The sequence below is a fragment of the Halichoeres trimaculatus genome, unplaced genomic scaffold, assembly GCF_033239565.1.
Source record: "Halichoeres trimaculatus isolate MK-OKI-2021-1 unplaced genomic scaffold, fHalTri1.1 fHalTri1_scaffold_13, whole genome shotgun sequence".
Classification (NCBI taxonomy): Eukaryota; Metazoa; Chordata; class Actinopteri; order Labriformes; family Labridae; genus Halichoeres; species Halichoeres trimaculatus.
Genome location: NW_027437191.1, coordinates 2,897,187 through 2,920,837, shown reverse-complemented (window position 1 = coordinate 2,920,837; position 23,651 = coordinate 2,897,187). Strand labels below are relative to the sequence as shown.

The window sequence follows — 23,651 nt, the reverse complement described above, 5'->3', positions numbered from 1 at the left end:
CTCTGATGAGTCTAACACCAGCCCGACCCTTGGTTAGGTCATGAAAGCACATGGAGAAAGAAATGATGATTTTAGAAAGCAGGGTAGAAGTAGCTCTGACTCACATGGATGGATCTGTAACCATATTTATTGTGCCAACATAAATCCAGCTTCAAAGCATGCATGTTTCACACAAAGCACAGAAAAGTGCAACATTTTCTATCAAACCAAAGATTCAGTAGGTCTTGAACAACTTTGTCCCAGTAAATCAGAACATATCGCCTGTAATTACAGAGCTCACCGCAAGGCTGAGCAGGTAAACACACACTGAGAAACAAATCCACAGATATGGACATCTTTAACTTCAGAGGCATTTTAACACTAGTTTTCATCAATAATATTAATTTTTAATGAAATCAGCCAACAGGCTGAAGGATAAATAAACAGAAAGATGAATCAAGATGAACAAAGGTAAACATGTTTTAGAAAACTGAACAGGTAAACTGTCGGAATGTTTCCATGTGAGGTGTCTAATGAAGACCCGTTGAGGAAACAGGAAGTTGTTACTCCTCTGCTGGTATTCTGCCTGTTAAGTGGCCCTCAGAGTCATCGCTGGCCTTCAGGGACAGGTGAGTTACCTCAGACAGCTGCCCCTCTAAGAAAGGAAAGACGTTAGATGGAGGTTCTTTATTTTTACTCAGGCAGGGAAAAAAAGCAAATGTGCTCCTTCACCAAATGAAATTTAACACTTACCAAAACTGTCCTCCAGGGATGACATCTCCTGGCCGAGCTCTCCTTTGCTGGAATCCTAAATCATGAAAAAATAAAGCTGGGATTATTTAAAGTCTGTAGGACAGAGCTTTGAGCTATCAAATCACCTCACACTGATCATGGGAAATCTTGGTAACTGTACTAACTGGGGTCAGTAGCATCTTAATTAACATCTTAATTTGGATAACCGCTCTAACCTGCTGAGCTTTAGGGCTGTGTGCACATCCACTCAGTAAACAAACAGAACCATTACCTCTAAAGCTCTGTTATCGAACAGCCCCTTTGGCTGCAGCCTTAGCCCCATGCAGGACTGAAAATAATCTGCCAGTTTACTAATTACACCATGAAAGAGACGCAAGTGCATTAGGTCATAGTTAAAGGGGAACCTCCAAGAAAACCCCATCAAACAAAGTCAAACTGGGCACGCCTACTACACATAACCAGAGATAAACCTGGGATTCAGGGTAAAGATTAAGGCATTGTTTAGATAAAGATCTTGAAAAATAAAATCAGCAACATCAAAGCTGCTGTGAGGAACAACCAGCGCAGCAATGTCCCAGTAAGTCAATGAAGAACAAGCAGCTGTTTGATGAGCGCCAACATTTCACTGCACAGATCTAGGAAGGACCCAGACGCAGATAAGGGAAGAGAGAATCAAACTAGAAACCTTGCTGGTGTGAAGCTTTGTTTGCCTCCCTCATCTTATCTGTTCACATCGATAGACCTTTTCGTAGGACTAGTACAACCCCAGAGCTTGAAGTGAAAAATAATGCAGAGCCTTGACTTTTTTGCTTTTGGGTACAATCTAGCTAACATTACATTTACATAGACAAGTGGCTGAGATATGGCGAATAACGAGTCGTGTTCTGCAATGAACGTTGCCGCGCATAGTTTTAGATCACAAACCCGGTCAGTCATTGATGTGGTATCGGTTGCTCCCAGAAAACAAGTTGCGAGGTTCAGAGTGGGGACAGCAGCTCTATGACCGGGTCTGACTCGTGCCGTAACATGACTTTTTTGCAGCTAGTTGTGCACATATGTTTTTTTGGGCACACGGTACAGAAGCAAGCACCCCACTCCTTCAATTTTTTACGCCAGCAACTAAAGGGCTTGCCATCTTTGTAAACCTCTTCCAACCATGCCCAGTGATGTTTCTTTTTAAATCATTTATCACCGAAGACATCCCCCTGCCTCAGCTTAAAAAATGTGTTGTCCATGGTTCTGACATCAGCGTTCCAAACTCTGTGAAACCATGTGAAACTCTGGTATAGATAGAGCTCTATCTGGATCGTCTACTAAGACCTGCCCACCACTTCCAATGGCTGGTGGCTTTCTGAGCAAACACACCTAACAACAAACAAAGTTAAATTCAGTAAAGTCAGCACCAGCAGCCCCTCACAGATAAGTCTCATTATTATGATGTTGAAATGCTGACTCAGCATTTCAACATATTTTGCTCCTGTGAATTTCTTCTTTTTATTCTTCCGTACGTTTTTTGGCACCTTTCACAGTATTCAATTTGCACTGATTTCCCAGTTCACTTTTTTAACTATTCATCTTCTTTGAGGAATGGATTGCTATATCTTTTCACTTCTCTAACTCTTAAATTTTTCGACTTATTTCACTTTTTCCAAAAGGATTAGAGCTTGAGTACACAGAAAGCTGATGACCCTGCTTCCTTAAGCCTCGTCTTTCACAGGATGTACTTGCTCTTCACCCATCTCACACTGTTTTTAAACTGCAACAGCAGATTCAGAGGGTGTCAGCAGAAATCCCAAAGCCTTCAGCTGCCCCAGAAAAGGCAAAAACTCCCCCCAAAAAACCTTAAAAAGCACCAAAAGTGGCAGCCATCTTGAATTTGAAAGTTAAAATAAGGTCAAATCATTATGTAACCCTGATATATGTATTTCTTAACAAAAATAAGGTCTGAAAACATGTGTTGTCCATCATTGTAGGTCCAGCTTTTAAAAAGATCATTTCCATGACAGCCATTTTGGATTTTTGACTCCAAAAAATCCCCCCCCCCCCCATTTAAAAAAATACACCCTGGCTAAATTTGTTTTTTAGCCCTCCTAGATGACAAATCCATTGAGAAACAGACCTTCACTCACCGCGGTCACGTTTCGGTCCAAAATGACCCAACTATCTCCTGAGAGTACCGTATTTTCCGCACTATATGGTGCACCTAAAAGCCTATAGTTTTCTCAAAAGCCAACAGTGTGCCTTACAACCTGATGCGCCTTATATATGGATAAAGGCAGAGTGGTGTTACTCTGCGGAGTAACACCACTCCTCTGGACGTCGTGGTGGTCCCACTCCACGTCGTGCCTTATAACGGTCTAATGCACGCTTCCGACTAGTTTAATCCGCTTATACCTTGGTCCCACAAACTGTAAACTTTAAAAGAAATCATGAATAATTGCTGTAAACTTGCTAACTGTGCTCAAATATAGGAACTATTTCCAGTTTGAGTCTGCACTGATGCGTAAAACTCTCTTAGAATAGTATTTCGTTCAGCAGCTGACAAATTCAACTCAGCATCTCTTCCTTTCCACATTAAATATTCTCTTAAAATTGTAACAGCTCATTTTGTAACTTTTCTGTGTTCTCTTCATCTTTTTCGTTTTCAATCTTGTTGAGCTCTTCTGATGTTACCTGCTTGTAACGTTACCTAGCTTGTTCTATTTTTGTTTCCTCTTCTTCCCATTAATCATATGTTTTGTTTGGTCCAAAAATGTTGAAATTGACTTCAAAATCCATATTTCAGCGCTCTTGTGTTATCCTCGCCCGCTGAAATGTGTGTGACGCGTCGCTACGCGCACAGCGGAGTGATACAATGGTGATTTAACTTGCCGAACTATCTGTCAACTGGCGTGCATTAGACCAATCTAAAGCACGCCAGATGACATTGGAATTCTCACTGACCATGGTATAATATTGATTAATCATGGCTACTGTAGTCAGGGGGCGTGGCCGAAGTAACAGTGGTAAGAGCTGGTAGAAAGGAATTCTGGTAAGTGCTAACATTAGCTCACAGGCTGGCCTGGGCTTCTTCTCTTGTTTATTGTCAGAGCAATACAGCGCCCCCCAAAGCTCTGGCATGTGAGCTGATCTCTGAAAACGGCTTTTGTGGACGGCAGACACGGCTTTGTCTTTACAGCCCACTTTTTTTGAAAATGGCACAGAAAATTGTCGGAGAGGAAAATGTGCTGCTCCATGTGGATGTAGCCTGAGTTTGACTGACTTTTCTGACTGTATTGTTGACATTCCCTTCAGCCCAGCTCCATCTAGTGGATGCATAACGTAACCCCAGCCACTACTGTAGCTTCTACTATATGCGCCTTATAATGTGGTGCGCCCTATATAATGAAAACAGTTTTCAAATGGGCCATTCATTGAAGGTGCGCCTTATACTCACAAGTGCTTTATGGTGCGGAAAATACGGTAAACACAGTTACCTCTTTGTGTTCAGGGTGTGTGTGCACCAGCTGCTCACAGCCTTCTGTTTCTGCTGCTGTTTGAAGATCTGGAACACAGAAATGTTTTCATCAAACATCCACACCTCTCTGCACCTTCAGTTCATCCAATCAGCTACAACTCCTGATACCTCTGCCAACGTCTTCCAGACAGATCTCCCCAACTAGACAGGTGACCTCTTCCACCAGGTGATCCTGGAAGACAGAAACAGGGTTAAAGGAAGACTTCATTCACTGTCCGATGTTTGCGTCTGTTTAAATCTGTGCCGCTGACTGACTAGTGGCTCTCACCAGATCTGGTGAGGGAGTTGTGCTGACTTGAGGTTCAGAGTCTGATGGCAAATTTGCAAACACACAAGCAGAAAGCATATGGTCAAAGAGAACACAAATGGTTTAAGAGAAATGGAAGAGGGGGATATCACCTGTTCAAAACTAGTTCATCACAAAACTGTACCAACCAGAAAGTTTTTCCGTTGGAGTCAGTGTCTTGTCCTCACTCAGTGATGTATCCTGAAACAGACCATATTAACACAAGAACCTTTACAAAGAACTAACCTTCAAACCAACTGGACTTAAGGTCATTGCACAATCAGTCTGTTTTTTTTTCTGATGCTTTTTTTGATTCTTAAATCCGAAGGGGAAAAAAAAACATTGTGGTATGGTATCTCTGAGTAGTCAAACTATCATAGAAACAAGCTGGGTGACTGTGAAAAAGACAGCAAAAAATCAAACCTGTTCAAAAAAAAAATATGAGCAAAAACTATGGCACAAGTGTGCAAACATGACTGACATAACGTGTCTGGTTTGCACACACAAAAAAAACAAGCTCAGTGTTGAAAGACTTTTAGGATTGTGTTCTTTGTTCCAGTTTTACCTCAATACTAAAGGCCTCATCGTAAAGGGAGAGGTCTTTAGTCTGTATTCCGTGCTCTGTGGGAGAATCTGTGGATATAAGAATGACAGAGGTTTTTTTTGGAGCATCATATCTGTACCAATAAACAGATGCATTTTTCAACCCTTTTTCTGTCACTTAAGGACCAAATACCAGGATCTGTTTCCTGATGATGAGCAACCTGCTTCCCTTCAGCCATCACGACAATCTGTAACAGAGAGAATTCTGTGCTCAGCCTGAGAGATGTGTTGACAGCACACTAGAACATTGATAGTTTGTTTAACTGTCATACTGAGTCACATTACCCAAGTCTTCAAACCAGCATCTGCTTTCAGAACCATTACCTCATCATCTTTAGTTACACACAGCAGCTCTTCCTTCAGGACGCCACCTTCAGGTTCAGACTCCTGCTCTGTGAGAGCCTCTGTCAAGATTATCATCATATCAGTATCAATTAACAGTTGATATTTTGTAATCCCTTTGTATATCCATCGTCTTCTTTCCACCTCTCAGTGTATTTTCATGATGTACTGGAAGTTACTCACCAGCTGGCTGATCACAAGGAAACTCTGTGCAAGACAGCAAGGTCTCATTTTGGACCTAGGATGATGTAGAATTCAATGCACAGGAAAAAACACTCCAGTTTAATTTACAATGGCACTTTACACACAACAGTAGCACAGCATCCTTTACTCTGAAACAGTCTAGTTCATTAGATGAGCACTTCACTGGTTCACCATTTAACAAACTATAATCCTTCTACGTGTAATGTGTATACTCTACAGGTAACGTCATGTAACATTCACCAAAGTGTCACAAACTCAGTGTTAAAACCCTGCAGTTAAATGCAGCTGGCATTTAGAAACTCAATGTGATGTAAGTTACCATTTCCTTTGCTCTCACAGCGCTGACACCATCAGCACTTGCACTGGGGACCTGTCTGTGGTCTGGCTCAGGATGACCTGCAGGGCAGAGGAAAGCACATCACTGACACTTTAACTGTGGAGCGTTGCTGTCGTGACAACCAAAGATTCATGCCTGCTTTGCAGTACCTGGGCGGATCTCTGTCAAACCTGCCTCTTCTCCACAACAGCTGGGCTCTGACTCTGGAGAATCCTGAGCAGCAAAACAGAAGACATTCACACATCAGCTGGGATGTGGAAGTTACAGCCTGAATTTCAGGTCTCTGAGGTTAAAATCATTACCACATCATGAGAGGAGGCTGTGCAGAGGTGGAGCTCACTAGCAGCCGTACCAGAGTCAGCTGGAGGACCTGCAAGTACAGAAAATAAAAGATGATAAGACAGAATCAAAGAGTTGTCTGAATGCTCCCTGATAAGTTACAAAGATCACACTTCATTTGACCCTTTGATTACCTTTTGCCATTAAACTTTTCTTATTCCAAATACAAAATAATAAGTTATCAGAAAAAGGATCTTAAAGGTGTAGGAACCTTGGGCCCCGTTTGCACAACAACGTTTCATCTAAAACTGCTGAGGTGCAGTGAAAAAAATCTGCGTTTGCACAGAATTGCTGAGGGGCTGAAAATGCTGTAGTAAGCATGCCAGGCCTGTAGGTGGCGCTCTTACTGTCATGTCCAGAAGCCGCTTTTGGGAGATCTCCATTAATGTAAAGTTGAGCTCATCATCTTGTGTTTTGGTAAAAACTAAGTGCAGAAGTGGAGCAACAGATGCTCATTTTATATTTAGACAGTCAGCAGATTCAGCAGAACATGCACAACAGGGTAAGCCGCGACTTGTAACAACAGTATTGTTGGACTGTTGTATGAGCTCAAGCCGAGAACGACATCAGCGTTTTCACTGGAAACGCTAGCTTACTATTTATGCGGCAGCGTTCACAGCAGCGTTGGTGGCAGCGTTTCAGAAAAAAAACACTCTGGAGGCTGTTTTCAAAAATTTGCGTTTTATGTCGGCTAAAATGCAACAAAACTATTGTGTTCCACCCTAGAACTGTTGTTGTGCAAACGGCCCCTTACACTTCATGATTTCCATCTGGCTGTGTCTCATTATTTACATGTCAAGTGATGCGGCAGGACTGAGACAAAGGGAGTGACCAGTTTCTAACATATATCGAATATTCTCTTAAAAAATTGCTTTTAGCATCAAAACACTTTGTCAATTCAAATAAGGAGTTTGGCTGCATTTTGACCTCATCTTTACCTAAAACTAATTGCAGTTAAGAGCCCAGTCGTCTGCAAGTAGAAGTTTTCAATTTATAGTCCCTAAGATGCAGTATTTAGATGAAGCAAAGAAAACATTCAAAGACCAAATACCAGGATCTGTTTCCTGATGATGAGCCACGGGCTTCCCTTCAGCCATCACGTCATTCTGTAACAGAGAGAATTCTGTGCTCAGCCTGAGAGATGTGTTGACAGCAGACTATAACATTGACAGTTTGTTAAACTGTCATAGTGAGTCACAGTATCCAAGTCTTCAAACCAGCATCTGCTTTCAGAACCATTACCTCATCATCTTTAGTTACACACAGCAGCTCTTCCTTCAGGACGCCACCTTCAGGTTCAGAATCCTGCTCTGTGGGAGCCTCTGTCATACAGAAACATTTGCATGGAGTTACTGAATGCTGGAAATTCATAGTTACCCGACACGTCTGCATATCTACCTTTGATTGCCAAGTGATTATATACAGGATGCATTTCAAGTTTTTTTTTATTAGGTACACTTTACTATTCTCTTTAGAACACCTGATCCTTTCAGTTCTATTAATTGAAACTAAAGCAGCTCAAGTTCAATGAATCGCTTGAAATGGTGCAAAGGTAAGTGTTGAACTGCCAGAGGGTAGGGTTAGTCACAACTGAAACATAGTGAACATTTAACAATCCTATAAGAAGGCTCTTCAACAACTCAAAGCTGTTTCCAGCAATGGAGACTGATGAAGCCTTCAAACTTGGTGCTACCAGTTCCTCCAGGTGTCCTAGGTGTTCTTAATCCCTTCCAACCAAATAGAGCTGAACACATCGTGGGACTAGACCCTCATGGTGAGCATAATTGAACATTACTGTTCTGCAGAAATGTGTGCGACGCTCTACAGCAGGAAGAGACCATTCATTCACTGGAGACTCTGACAGGAAGAAGTCTGGCAGAGCCAAAGCCAAACCAGAAGACCATTTTCTGAGCTTCAACAGCTTCAAGCTTCACAGCTCCAAAGAGGTAGAAGTGTCTCAGTCACAGTTTCAGTTACTGTGAAGAGGACACTTTAAGATGCAGCTTTGACAGGTCAGACTGCAGAGAAAAAGACACCCATCACAAAGACAGAGGCAGAGGAAGAACCAGAGGCTGGACCATCAAACACCACCAATGGTCCACTGAAGCCAGGAAGATGAAGCTATGGACTAATAAACCAAAGTTTGAACTCTCTGCTTCATCATCGGGATATATGTGGAGTAGGCTAAGGAAAGGATGGTTCTTCAGAGAGGGACATCACATGGAAACAAGGAGGAGACGTCTGGATGGTCTGGGCCTGTTTGACTGGATCCTTGATCTGGACATGGTACCGGGTCAAAGGCACCCTAAACCAAAACCCCCTCCCACAGTACCCTCTGGGATGAGCCTGGTTGGTTAGGGGTTCATCCTACAGTAAGATAATGAGCCCAAACATCAGTCCAATCTCTGCCAGAACCACTTTAAGAATTAAGGAGAAGACAGTCAGCCTGGAAACATGAAGGGCCCTGCCAGCTCAGTGTCAGTCTGCAGACTTAGACCCAACGGAGCTAGTATGGGAAAACTGGACTGAAGAGTGTAAGAAACTTCTGCTGGAAAAGAGGTGGAAGAACTTTCCAAAGATCTGGTATCATTGTAGAAAGAACACCAGGAGTGAGTCCAGTTAGATCTGACAAAGGTGGTTACGCTGATGAGTCTAGTTCAGGTTCATAAATTGATTCTATCATTTATTTTTCAACTTTTTCATTTGTTTTATTCTTGTATTTATTTTAGAGAACAATGAAACATTAAACTGTATCATTTTAGTAAAACCTGGACAAACTGGGCTGTTCGTAAACTTGTATTGTATTAGTAATTCCTTACCAGAAGCAGGGTGCACACATGAGGACAGCAGTAAATCTGTCCCAGTCTGAAAGGGGAAAAAACATACAGGTAAAAACAAACTCTTCAAAATGAGCATGCTCCTACAAAATCTTCATCCAATCTGTTTTCCCCACATGGCTTTATAAACATTAAACACCAAAAACAATCAGATCACATCCTTTTGCAGAATGAATTGCAAAGAACTGTCAATCCACGGAATCCAGCCACAAAACCAACTCCATGTACCTGCTCAAAGCTGTTAGAAGTCAGATTTATGCTCTCAGCGGGCCAGATGGATTCACGGGGGACCTTTAGAGGAATACAACACCCAATCACATTTCATCATCTGTAACCACCCATACAGGCAAATAAGTTGTGACCTATTCAAACAGTGGGTCTGTACATGCAGTGTTTGGCAGTTTACCATTTTTACAGCAGTTGTTCTGGTAAGAACAACTGGTTCGGTGACATCTGTGTCCTGTTTTTCCTCTTTTGGAGCTGGAGAGGCAAAGAAAGAGCAAGACATTAAACACTTTTATTTGGAAGAATCAGGTGACCTCAGTCGTGAGTTTATGAAAACGTACAACCCTATATTAGCTAGATAAGGAGGCTGTGTTTCAACATCATTTCCAGAAAGACCATTCCAACTAGCACTGTTTTTAGCAGTATGTTTTGGTATGAGACTTGCTAATCAGAATCAAAAATGAAAAGTGTTTTTGGAACATCACTTACCGGATACGGTCATGGTGTCAAAGCTGCTTTCCATGCTGTGGGTATGAACCTCCTCAGGCAGAGACTCCAAGAGTGTTTCTGTGATTCCTAATTCATCTGAAGCCTCCGTCAGGTTTTTATCCAACACAGAACTGATATCATCAGGTACTACAGTGTCTATCATTGAACCAACTTCTTCAGTGCATGTGTTCACTTCAGGGGATAAAGTTTCATCTGAGCTTCTTTCAACACTGTAGGTACCGATCTCTCCAGGCTGCAAGCTAATTGCCATGCTCCCCGACTCATTTGTGTCTTCTCCGGGCCTTTCAAGCAATAGAACATTTATGTCATCAGATTCAAAGGTTTCCATGACTGAAGCAGCCTCCTCTTCAGTCTCTTTGGGTTCTTCTGTATCCTCAACATGTGTCAAAAGGTCCTTCTCTTTGGTTTCAGACACTGTCTTCCTTGGAGTCATATTCACCCCTTCCCTGGACAGAGTTTCTCCAAGGCTCTCAGTCTTTCTTAATATCTGGGGTTCAGAGGTCATACTGCCGTCTTCCTCTGAGGTCACTTCAACAGTCTGGGCACAGATATGCTCTTTAGCACTCTGCTCACCACCATGGTCTCCTGGAGGACAGACACAAGCCACAGAAGTATCCATTTGGTTTTGGGGCTCCAGCAGATTCTTTGGTGGTGGAATCTCTTCCACAGTTGGGTCACATTGCAGTTTGTTCTCTGCCATGGAGGGTCTCCACCAGGTTTTCAGTACCTCATTGATCATCTGGCCCTCACATTGTACCAACACAAAACATGTAGTTTTACCTTCTTCTCTGCTTACTCTAGTGACAGTCATCTGTACAGCTTTGTCAACTGTAAGCACTGAAAGCTCATCTACTGCACCACTGTCCCAAGATCCATTTGAAGCATCCAAGCCTTCAAGTTTGCACAAAAATGCCTGTGGGGGGATTTTAGCCAGATCCTTTGGGATTTTTCTCACACCTGAGACACTGACTTTGGACTGGTTTCCATAATCCACAAAAGAAACAAGCAGCTCATTCCCTTCTTTGTTGATGACCTCTGCCCGGTACCAGAGATTATCATTTGGAAATAAAGCAATGCATGGACTGCCAGGAGGAAAGGAAGCAAAGTTGAAATCTTTATCGACAGCATCTCCAACTTCTGCGACACCCAAAGTAATCTTATCAAGCTCTCCTGAGTCTGCAGGTTGACACCAAAATGTCTGATCATTGTTAGTAGTTGTGATATAGGCGTCTAACTTTTGCCCTTCTGAAAACTCTTGTTGGGGGTAACGCAGAGAACAGGAACTCAGTTGTGAGTTGTCTGGCACTTGCCTGCGGTCAGAGTTCTGAGCTGGTTTTAACTCCATTTGTTCATGTTTGCCTGAGTTTATTTCAGAACCATCAGTTGGAAACTGAGAGGGAGTTTTGCAAGTGAGGTTCACACCACTGTCTTCGAGGCTGACTTCCCACACTGATCCTGATTCCCTGATGAAGCTGCACTTGAAAACCTTTTCTCCTGTTTCTCCAATGTCTTCTTTAAAAGCTGACACAGCCTCTGGATCAAGCACTTTCTCCTCTTCAACAGTTGCTGGATTGCTCAGCATACAGTGAGTGCTGAACGTGGGAAGCTCCAAGAAACACTTCTGGAGTCTGCCTAGCCTGGAAACTGGCAAAACTGCTGTGTTTCCAAAGTCAATAAACTCCACCAGGGCTGTTGCATTACTGTGAATTTCTCTCACAACTGCCCTGTACCACGATGAATCTTCAGGGAACTCTGCTTGTACCAGGTCGCCTGGGTACACATCTTTGATGGAGTTGGTTTGAGGGATAACTTCATCATTGAGCTTTTCCACCAATGAGATGATCTCTTCCTCCTCTCTGACGAGCTGCAAATAGAAACTCAACGGACTGTTGCATTGTGAGACATAAACTTCTGCTGTCATGCCGGGTGTGATCGATTTTGAAGGCAGGTCAGCAAGCTTAGGAAGAGCCTCACAGTTGCTTTCTCTGTTAGAGTCTTTGACAAGTTGTGTGGACGTGACAAGCTGTGCAGTAGGATGTTGCATTTCTCTTGGTTTGGTTTGGGCAGTAGAATCTTTTCCTTCATCATTCTGAGCCTTTTCCAAATTTTTCCTTTGGTGTGGAGGTTGATACAGTTTCAAGGGAAAAGCTTTGACTTTCTGACCATTTTCCCCACTGCGAGTCAGCTTAGACTTTGAGTGCAGATTCTTGTCAGCATCCCTCAGTTTGTGTGCTGGTTTTGATGCTGACAGACTGTTCTTAATGGTTTCGGAGTCCATTCCCTCAATTTGTTTTGAGGCAGCTTTCAGACTCTTTTGTCTGTGATTTAGTGGAAGGTCAGGTGCCTTCCAACTCTGGTGGACAACCACTTTTTCGGAGTGCATCCCAATCTGAAACTTCTCTTTGATTTTTGCATTAATCTGAGTGTTTCCATGATACAGCTCAACTTGCAGTTTCCCATCAGGTTCTCTGGCAACAACTAATGCCCGGAATTTGCAATCTGTTACACTTGTCTCAAACCAGCTGTTCACCTCATCAGGAGCATCAGCAGGGACATCAGAGAGACTACAAACAAGGGCTTGCACTGGCACGGACATGATGTCATTCGCCTCTCTGGGAACTGGAAGTAAGGCAGACTTTTCCACTTCAATGGTGTCACCGTAATCCACAAAGTGAACAAGAATTGCTGGCTTTGTAGCTTTGATCTGTCCTCTGTACCACCGTCCATCTGTGTACTTTGCAAAGCATAAAGCTCCAAAGACTGTTGGGAGCTTTACATTTTCAAGTTGATGACAGAGACTGTTGACTTTGATCTCAAGATCATTTATCACATCAGCATTCCTCCCAAGCTGGCAATAGAACTGACTGACACTGTTGACACATGTTACTGTGACCTGTTCCTCCTTTCCAGTTTTGATGTTGTGGGTCGAGTAATAATATGTGTCAAGACGGAAAGATGACCCTGCTGCTTTCTTGGGGGGTGCACTTTTGAGTAGACTGACCATACTGGCGGAGACACTCTCAAACGGAGTTTCCAGATCCACGATATTGAAAACAATCTTCTGCTCACTGAACATAACAGCATAGATGGTGCACTTCAAAAGGACAAAGCCAGATGCAGCATTCTCAACAAAGTTGTGGAATCTTGTTACTGCTTCTTCACTCCACTCATTCGCAGCAGACATGGGGCCAAGAGGGTTCAACAAGCTGCATCGAAAGGCTTGGCCATGCAGAGTGAGAAACTGTGGGCAGATCCTCCTCAGATCAGAGATGGAAACAGTTTCTGTTTGTCCATAGTCAACAAACAAGACATCCACATGAGGCGTTTCGTGTTTTTGGATCACAAGAGCCCTGTACCACATTTTATTGTCAGGGTGGCGAGCAACACAGGCAGTTTCTACAAGAGGTTGGAACTCACTGCCTTGGTAGTAAGTCTGCATGTCATGCATGAGCAATTTCAGGAGTTCTGCATTTTGAACCAGCTGGCACCAGAAGTCGTTTGGGCTTTCGATGAAGGACACACTAACATCCAGTATACTGCCAGTCGGAAACATGTGTTCCTTGAAGGTGGGAGTTCTTTGATTACCAAAAACTTTGACCGTATTCAGGGTCTCACAAGAAGTCCCTTGGTAGACATTTGTCCCTGAGAGTCTGGCATCTGGAAGTTGTGCCGTTGGTGTGACTTTTGGTTGTCTTTGTGTCTCAGTCCTTTCAGCAAAACCAGAGCAACACATAAGTGCAGCAAGATCCCTCTCCCCCTGTGCTTCAGGATCTGTGAGTTGAACAACATAGTAATCGTCATATTTTGCTGTCACGTGTACATTTAGGGCTTTTTCTTTGGTGGCTTTGATGAAAAACTCACAGGCACTTTGACTCCATTTTTGTCCATTTGGCCTGATACCAGCAAGCTTGCATTTCAATGCAAGTCTTGGCAGCTTTTTAAACTTGTCAGGAAGGGCCCTGATGTTACACCTGTCCACATTTTCAGTGTTTCCATAGTCAACAAAAAGCACCTTGATTTCAGCTTCACCAACCTCAGTCACAGTTGCTCTGTAGAAGTCACCATCTTCTGACTTGGAGGCACAGTACAGCCCAACTGTTGGATTTCTTACGTCAGTGTTTTCTGAATCTTTGTACAGATCATAGATGCGATCCATCAGTTCAACCAGCTCATTTTCATAGTTCTGAGTTTGAATCCAGAACTCTGATGGATCAGACACATGCTGAACAACTGCCACATGTGAGGAGTTGAGAGAAAGGTCTTCAGCTGGGAACCTCTCCATTGTTCCTTTCCCCTCTTGTTTTTCTGACATCTTTCTGTGAGATCCATCTCTCTGAGGTGGATCCTGACGTCTGCAAGTGACATTACATGGAGCATAATCTCCAGGCACTTTTTTACTCTCCAGGGAACAGCTCATGTTTGAAGCAAACAAGTTGTTAATGTTGGTGTTTTCATCCCCATAGAGTGTAACATAGTAAACACCCTCAGAGACGCTTTGGTACTCAAATTTGGCAATCACTGTCTTGTTCAGGAGAAGGGTCTTGAGATAGCCAATTTGGCTGGCTGTCCAACCAACCCCTTTGTCAACAATTCCATGGAGGGAGCAGATGTAAGTCACAACAGGCATCCTGAAGAACTCTGCAGCCAATGGTCTGACATTCTCTGCTTGAACTAAATGTTTAGTTCCACAGTCAATGTTCAACACTTCCACTTGGTTGTTTGAGAGGACCTGTTGTAAAACAGAGCGGTACCACTTGCCATCATTTCCTCTTGCAGCACATGGACATCCTATCATTGCTGGACCAACAAGACACTTGGTCATTCTTCCCTCGCAACACAGTGTGATCTGCTCTGAAAGTTTCTTTAACTCTTGAGAGAATACCTTCAACTGGCAAAATATCCTTTGGGGATTTGTTACATCTGTGACTGTAACGGTCTCCACAGTTCCTGCTTGCAGCTCTGGGTACAGAAAAAGCTCTTTATTGTTCAGGCTCTCACCTTCTCCACCTGAAGAGAGCCCAATCCCTGCAGACTCACCAGCTCCACTGGGGGACTGCAGCGACTTCAGGACAAAGTCATGGAATGTGTCTGGAGACAGCCTCTTGGCAATTCCCATCTCATACATTTGTTTGGCTATGCAAGGGATGTCTAAGAGGAATGCTCTTTGCGGCAACAATACGTCTTGCACATGTGCCTTCACAGACTTCCCAGAGATCGATTTCAGGAACTCAAGAGCCACTGGAGACCATCTGTTCTCAGTTGAAACCGGTAACACGTTAGCTAGCACACAAAATTCCACTTCAGGCTGAAGGCAGAAGTGTTTCCTCTTACCCCATGCAAGCTTACTAAAAGTAGTGTTGAAACTTATTCCTTTGTCAATGAGGAACACACTGTATTTGGGGCCATGTCTCGAGACTATGCGGGACCTGTACCAAGTGCCATCAATCTGCACCAAGCACTGATCACCAGAATTTCCTTCAAACTCTTGAAATGTTTCACCTGGGGACTGAATTTCTTTGGCCAGGCACTCATAATCTCCTGTCTTCTCCTTGTTAAATTTTCCCCAGAATTCAACAAGCACACAAAGGGGATGCAGGTGGACCTTGGATATAAAAAGTGTGATATCTGACCCTCGAGCAGGGAGTCCTTCAATTGAAGTCATTTTGGTAGTTTTATGAACTACAGCTGTCCATCATTCACTCCCTCTCATCAACAAGGAGTGGGTCCACCAACTGTTGTCTGGAAAACATTGAAGCACATAAAGAACAGATATTTTAGCTTTGCTCTTGAACTTACACAAAGTGAGAATCAGGCCATTCCAAAGATCACTTTTTTTTTTACCTTAAACCAATTAGCATGTCCAGATGCAACATTTACCAGTATATACCTTTAAGACTGGATGCAACATTTATGAGTATATATCTCTGAGGTAAGACGGGACGTGTAGGTAATATCAGTCAGTGTCATGATCATCATTTCCAAGACACGTTACAAATGAAATGTGCTGTGGTTTGCTGAAGTAGACATGAAGGGAAGTTTATCTTGTTTTTTGTTTTGCTATTTTTTTTTTTTTTTTTTTTGCTTTTTGAATGCCTTTTTGAAAGCTTAGATGGATGACTATATGAAATGACCTTCATATTACATGTGGTCTTGAAGGGATAAACCCACATGCGGTTAAGTTAAATAGTACTGAACTTTGTTTTTCATTCATTTACTCATTCATTCACCAGTTAACCTGATCAGCATGATTCTGGACTGTGGGGAGAGGCTGGGGTACCCAGAGAGAAAGCACGCAAACTCCACACAGAAAGGTCCACCTTGCCCAAAACAGGATAAAAACTGGTGAGGTGACCATTTCGCCGTTAAGGAACAGCGCTACACACTGCACCACCATTTTGCTTTGTTTTTTCAAAATGTCTTTCAATATATGTGCTTACATTTATATTATACACTATTACTCTTATTTGTTCAACAACAGTTGCCATTAAAGACAATATTAAATTCAAATCCCAAAGAGTTGAATATAAACTATACCTCTCATCATTTAATGTTTAAACCACTTTCCTTCAATCCTCTGTTTTTTTATCTTTCATTTTCAGGAGTTTGATTGAGATCTTTGGCTGAAACATTTACGAAGCTGCAACCCTTTTAGTTTCACCTGCAGATAATTAATAATTTGATTGACCTGTAAAACCTGCTGCTCTTCAAAAATAATCTGATCATTTTTAGATTTAGATAGTTGACAAACATACGCCAGTTTATGTCAGAACAAAACCCACTCTGCCGAAAAAAATCCCCTCTTTTTGGTGATATAGCTGGATCATTATTTGTGAAAACTAACAGGACGACGATGGGCGTTGGACCAGAGCTGCACGCTGCTTGGACAGACATGGCTGAGAAGTTGTTTGACTTTTACCTGGGAGCAAGCTGAGTCTCGTCTTTCTCTGTAACTCCCTCCATTTCACCAACTGCGGATGGAAACTAGCCTTGAGCTAAATCAAGCATATTTACAGCATTGTTACCTGTTCATTAATATGCATTGTCCCATTCAAATAAAGAAATTAAAAAAAAAAAAAAAACTGAACCCTCCGTTCAGCATAAATCTATCTGTTGATGAGCAGAGCAACAGAACAAACCTGCAACGAGGTACGCTCTGACAAGCAGGGGCAGGTCCAGACTTTTTAGACTGGGGTGCCCTAACCAGGGCACTAACTTATGCAGGGAGGCATGAATTTTATGAGCCCACACTAGTAGGGGTGTAATGATCCATCGATATAGATCATTACATCAATTGGTTAAGCAATGATCCAATCACATCGATGGAAAGTCAAAACATCGATCAACATCATGATCTTTAATGTACGCCTTTATTTTGAAATCCTGACCGGACATGCATGTCCGTTTCTGTCCAACCGCCAATCATTCTGAAGTTTCCTCTCAAGCCTCACACACTCAGCGTATGAGACACACATCTGAACCTGTTCACTCTCTGACACGCCACGCCTGATAATTCCCCTGCTGTAAAATGTACTGTTTAGCGCCCACCGAGTCACACCGCTGTAGGCAAACGTGTAGCAAGACGCTGTTAGCATCACAGAGCTACAAGGGAGCCAGACATAGCGGCCAATCATGAAATAGCTCTCCTGTATCTGGGTAAAATACGGTCGACCTGACTGCAGAGGATGCATGCTGCACACACGACAGGAGTGCATCATCACACGACTGCAGTGAGTTATCTCATGATTTGATTTTGTAGCCACTGATTCATGAAATTTCATAAAGTTAAAAAGTAAAACGGCGAGAGCTTAGTGTCATTCCTCCTCCACATCCACTATTACACAGTGAAACAGAGTCTGATCACACTGAAATACAAACTGTGGTTATCAGGCATCACAGTGAAAAAAAAAACTATCAATGTTAAGTTAGTTAAGTTGATAGTTCTAATTTTGAACAATAGAAATGTTTGGGTTTAACTAAAATCAAAGCTTCACATTTTTGGTTTGATAGAAAATGGTCAAATGTTGGAGGTCAATAATAAAGTTTATGTAATCAATCATTTTTAATTATAGTGTTGCATCATTACTTGATATAATAATCAAACATTACAGTATAACAGTCAGACCCATAAGGGAATTGTAGGGGCAAAAAGCACCTTACCTGAATTTAACCAGTTTTAATTTTAAAACATAATTAGATCATACAGATGGCTATAATCCTCTACAAACTATCATACCCAAAGGTCAGCACATTGTTCCACATTTCAGTGATTAAACTATCAAAAATTTTTTGTATTTCTTTCTTGCCTCAGGTGAAATGTTGCCGATTGTGTTCAGTGAGGGCATAATATCGTCTTAAATCGATCAAAGGCTCCTGAATCGTATCGTACGGTATCGTATTGTGACAGACTTTGTGATATCAGCAAATATCATATCGTTGTCCAAAGAATCGATATCGTATCGTATCGTCATGAAACTGGTGATTTACACCCCTATTAATTAAAAGTTGTTCATTTTTTTTCCCATAACGTCATCAATATTGTTATTGCAAATTTTAAATTTTAAATATCATGATATAATTTTGAGGCTATTTTGCCCACCCCCCGTGACCGCACCCTTAGAGGGCACAAGACTAGATTAAAATTAAAGGGCATATTGCAGGTTAAAGACACCTGTTAAGAAATTGATAAAAAAATAACTTTAAAACAATATCCTGAAAGAAATTCCTAAATTAATAAACCACAGGGTGTCCTGGAGACTTTTTAGTACAGGATTTTGTACTTCCGCATTGAAAACCGGCTTTTAAACGTAACATCACAGTCAAGAGTCCCTCTGCTTCTGCCTCTGTTAAACAAGTTAACAAGGATCAGACTGTCACTCCTGTCAATGAAGAGGAAGAAAACCTCTATTCCTATCCATATGATGGTCCTCAGGGTTATAATTATGAACCTGTAAGGAGAGATAGAGACCAGGAACAGGGCAGGATTAGGAAGAATAACGTCCGTAGGAGAGCAGAGGAGTTGTGGTCTGAGGAGAACCAGAGAACGGAGCAGGTGTCCAGGTGAGTGAGCGCTGTTAGCTAGTGATATGTAGCCTAATGCAGTGTTCACATCAACATATTTAAAGTTTGAAATCAGATACACCAACTTAAAAATAAGTAGTAGTGTAAGAGCTGATCGTACAGCAGCATGTTTTGATCTGTCATGATAAAGCCCATAGAGAAAAGGAACTCGCATTCCTTTACTTCGCTTTGAGCTAATGTGAATAACAGGTTGTCATGAGTGAGATCGGGCCTTTCGGGTCATGTTTATTGTGTTTTTTCCTTGGTATTATTTAACTTGACCACCCTTTGAGATTAATCAGATGTGTTTGGGTGGATGGATGCAGAAATATTAGCTTAACAGGACATTGAGTCCACTTTTTCAGACTCATGAGTTAGCTTTTGTGCTTTGATTTGTTTTTGTGCAGCTGACAAGACGGGACTTTATTGCTGCATCGGTCTCAAAAAAACACAGTCGTCTGTGGTGCCCGTTTCTCGACAGTAAGATTGATGTGATGGAATCTATTTTATAAAGTCTATGGATGGAGTTCAGGATGGGATAACGGAGCCCGGTGAGACTGACGCGGCTACTTTCCCGTCAGACAACTGCAGCTTCACTGGGAGCAGCAGCAGCCCCTAGCCTGGCTCCGGGTGACAGACATAAACAAGGATTGCCAGAGATTCAGCCCGATATTCAACCCTACGGAAACGTTAGCTGAGCACCGTAGCTAAGTCTTGGTTTTCTGACTCTGGATCAGTGAATAGACCTCTGATATACCTCTGATAGACCTCTCTCTATGGGCTTTATCATGACAGATCAAAAAATGTTGCTGTATAATCAGCTCTTACACGTACTAATTGTTTTTAAGTCAGTGTATCTGATTTCAAACTTTAAATATGTTGATGTGAACACAGCATTAGGCTACATATCACTAGCTAACAGCGCTCACTCACCTGGACACCTGCTCCGTTCTCTGGTTCTCCTCAGACTACAGCTCCTCTGCTCTCCTACGGACGTTATTCCTCCTAATTCTGCCTTGTTCCCACTTTCCATCCTTCCTAACAGGTTCATAATTATTACCCTGAGGACCATCATATGGATAGGAATAGAGATTTTCTTCCTCTTCATTGACAGGAGTGACAGTCTGATCCATGTTTATCTTGTTAAACAGAGGCAGAAGCAGAGGGACTCTCGACTGTGATGTCACGTTCAAATGCTGGTTTTTAACACGGAAATACAAAAACCCTTACTAAAATGTCTCCTGGAGATCCTGTGGTTTATTACTTTAGGAATTTCTTTCAGGATATTGTTTTTAAGTTATTCTCCTATCAATTTCTTAACAGTTGTCTTTAACCTGCAATATGCAATATGCCCTTTAAGGTTTCAGCACAAAATGGATACTGTGAAAGCCAATTATCGTACGATAGAAGTATAAAAAGAAGAAAAAAAATAGACACTATATTCGTCAATCGCAATTATTTGTCTGACAATTGCAGATATTCCTAATTGTGACAGCCGTAGCCTTGTCAGCTGCACAAAAACAAATCTGGGCACGAAAAGCAAACTCACGAGTCTGAAAAAGTGGACTCAATGTCCTGTTAAGCTAATATTTCTGCATCCATCCATCCAAACACATCTGATTCATCTCAAAGGATGGTCAAATTAAATAATACTGAGGAATAAACACAATAAACACGACCGAAAGGCCCGATCTCACTCATGACAAGCTGTTATTTACATTGGATGAAAGCGGAGTAAAGGAATGCGAGTCCCTTTTGTTGCATCAAATGATGCCATGCTGAAAAAGGAGCGTTTTAAACAGCTACACTGAAAACAGCCACTTCTTCCTCTAAATTTGTGCCTTTTTTGGTTGAATATACAAAATTAGCGATTGACTTGATCTACTGCCTTTATCAGACCATGTTAAGTGTTAACTCAAAAAAAAAATTAACCTGCAACATGCCCTTTAAGAAATGATGCAGAAAAGTAAAAAAAAAAATATCCAGAGGTAGTTCTGAAAGCAGGATAAGAAATATTTCAGGCTAAAAATGGTTGTAACATCCAGATCCAGATCCTGCCATTAAAAAAAATAAAAAATAAAAATCCTGTATATTTTCCCTATATTGCACCATCATCAACCATACAATTGTTTCAAATCCTTTTTAGGTCATGCTTATTTTTCATAGTGTGATCAATCTTAGGACATGGGATGAAATCATCCCGTTTTGAACTCTTTTTATTAGCCAAACTTTCTGGAAAAAGTAATTGTGCTTTATTAGATACATAAAACAGTTTGAATATTCTGTCTTAAAACATACAGCAATAAAATAATACATTTTCTCTCAAGTGAAACAAAATTAACTTGACAGAAAAAGTCAATGAAGACACTGGTTGTCACTACCTTATAAGGCAATCATAAATACTAAGGTGTTTAAAAGTAAACTCTGAATATCTAGTGCTTCTTTTTTGTACAAGCAGATATGAACAGGGCTTAATCAATTCACCAGACCAGCTGACATAAAAGCAACAAAACCATCAAACCTCATTAATTGCTTCAATCTGAGCTCTTTCTTTCTCGGTGAGATCCCTGCACTTCACTGTTTTAAACAGGGGTGACCAATCTTAAACTGAACTTATGGAGTAGTGAGTGTGCCAAATTACAAAAATAAATCTATAAAAGAAGAAAATATATAAATAAATTAATGAATATATAAGATCTATAAAAGAATAAATAAATCAATAAAAAAATATATAAGAATGCATAAATGAAAAAAAAATGAAGGAAAAATGAATCAATGAATAAATTATATAAGAATATATAAAACACTAAAAAATGAATTAATAAATAATAATCTATAAAGAATAATAATAAAAAGAATCAATTAATAGATTATATAAGAATCTATAAAACACTAAAAAATGAATTAATAAATAAATTATATAAGAATCCATAAAAGAAAAGGCTAATCAAATTACTTATATAAAAACAACCAAAAAATAAATAGAAAAGTGCTTCATAAAAAATAAAGAAAGAAAGAAAACAAGATAGAAAGCAGCTATAGAAATATTAATCAAAAAATAAACCCTTAAAAGAAAAGGCAAATAAAAGTATAAATATAAACCCTTATCAATAAAAGTATTTAAATCACATTATAATGTCACACAAAGGAAATCTCGGTGAGATCCCTGCACTTCACTGTTTTAAACAGGGGTGACCAATCTTAAACTGAACTCAAGGATAAAAATAAAAACAAGAATAACATAAAACTACCAAAAAATGTGTATCTGTGCAAGAATGAAATCAAATAACTGTAATTTGGCAAAGACGTCACATTGGGTGATGGTATATATTCTAATGTATATTAAAACAGCTGAGAACTGCATACCTTCTCAAGTCTCCAAAACCAGACATCAAACCAGGCGGAATAATGAATAAAATAGATGGGACCAATCAACAATAACTGATTCCTCGTGTAACGACCCTTCTAACGTTAAGTCCTGTAGTTTGAGCAGCTAAGTCGGATGGTCATGGCCACAATAATAATAATAAAAAACAGTTTTATTTGTATAACGGTTGCCTCGAAGAGGGCGCCAGACACAGCAGTGCCAATGTAATCACCGAACTCCACTGTTAAGCTAGCTTCTCTAAAGTAGCACTCACCATTATCATTACTTTACCGGGACGCCACAGTTAACATTTAGTTAAGCGAATCTTCATCATTTACTATTACAATCACTGAACATAGATAATGTAATGCCGTTGTAGAGCATAAACACTTACCTGTTTTAGCCGATTCTTAGCCTGCTTGGTGGAGTGAGCCGAGTAAGGTGAACACTGTGAAAGTACCGACAGCCTAGCCGCGCTAACGTCAGTTACTGAGCAAACAGCGCTGAGGAACTCTACTAGGACAGCTAATCCGTCGATTTGCTCACCGAGATACTTTATTGGAGTTGCAATTTCAACAAAAATCCACATTAACCTGAGGTTGGTAACGTTGGTTAACGGCCAATGTCAATTAGCCAGACCCGCGCGTGGCGCAAACTTTTACGTTGCCCCGCCTCGTTCTGTTCTGCCCCGGAAGTGTCTTTATTACACCCGTCACTCCAGAAAAAGAAAACCCACTAACAAGTTAAAGAAATGAAATGATAAAGCTAAACAACACATAACAATCAGACCCAAAGATATTACTTCAAAATTTGAATGCAATGACAAATCAGTTTGCTTCATAGTAAATTTAATGATTCTCATGGGTAAGTTTCATATCCATAAAATGAAGTTCTCCAAGTCCCTACCTAATTTTCGTATTTTCATAAATGAATTCTATTTTTATATAGACACCTTAAGAGTAATGACAAACAAGCTTTGCCTAAACAATTCATTTTCACTTACCCCAAACCAAGAAGTGCCTTAATTAATACATTCATTATGTAAAGTACATGTACTTATTTATTTTATTTCAACATATATATTTTATTTTTATTAATTTATTTTCTTTTTATTTCGCCCCATTATGTCTTCCTGAATAGTCTGATTGTCTTTGATTTAACTGTTAAATAAACATTGACAAAAAAAAAAAGAAAGAGGTTTTATTTAATATCGAGTCAAAATCGTCGAAACACGCCAATAAACGCGTAGAAATCACCAGAAAAAAAAAGTTAAAGAAATGAAAGGGAGATGCTTC

At 40.9% G+C, this 23,651-nt stretch overlaps 1 protein-coding gene across 1 annotated transcript; it reads right to left on the bottom strand.

Moving 5' to 3' along the window:
• Window positions 1-115: 115 nt before the first annotated feature.
• tdrd6a (tudor domain containing 6a) lies at window positions 116-23,023 on the bottom strand. Its single transcript, XM_074685620.1, has 20 exons — window positions 22,751-23,023; window positions 9,912-15,671; window positions 9,604-9,677; window positions 9,426-9,488; window positions 9,180-9,225; window positions 7,603-7,682; window positions 7,412-7,466; window positions 6,324-6,391; window positions 6,171-6,234; window positions 6,004-6,080; window positions 5,664-5,718; window positions 5,463-5,542; window positions 5,272-5,326; window positions 5,101-5,168; window positions 4,685-4,736; window positions 4,518-4,558; window positions 4,358-4,421; window positions 4,209-4,276; window positions 733-787; window positions 116-634 (listed from the first exon to the last, which is right to left on the bottom strand). The coding sequence occupies exons 2-20, from the start codon at window positions 15,592-15,594 to the stop codon at window positions 543-545; spliced, it is 6,840 nt and encodes a 2,279-aa protein (XP_074541721.1). The 5' UTR covers window positions 15,595-15,671; window positions 22,751-23,023; the 3' UTR covers window positions 116-542.
• Between the last annotated feature and the right edge of the window lie 628 nt (window positions 23,024-23,651).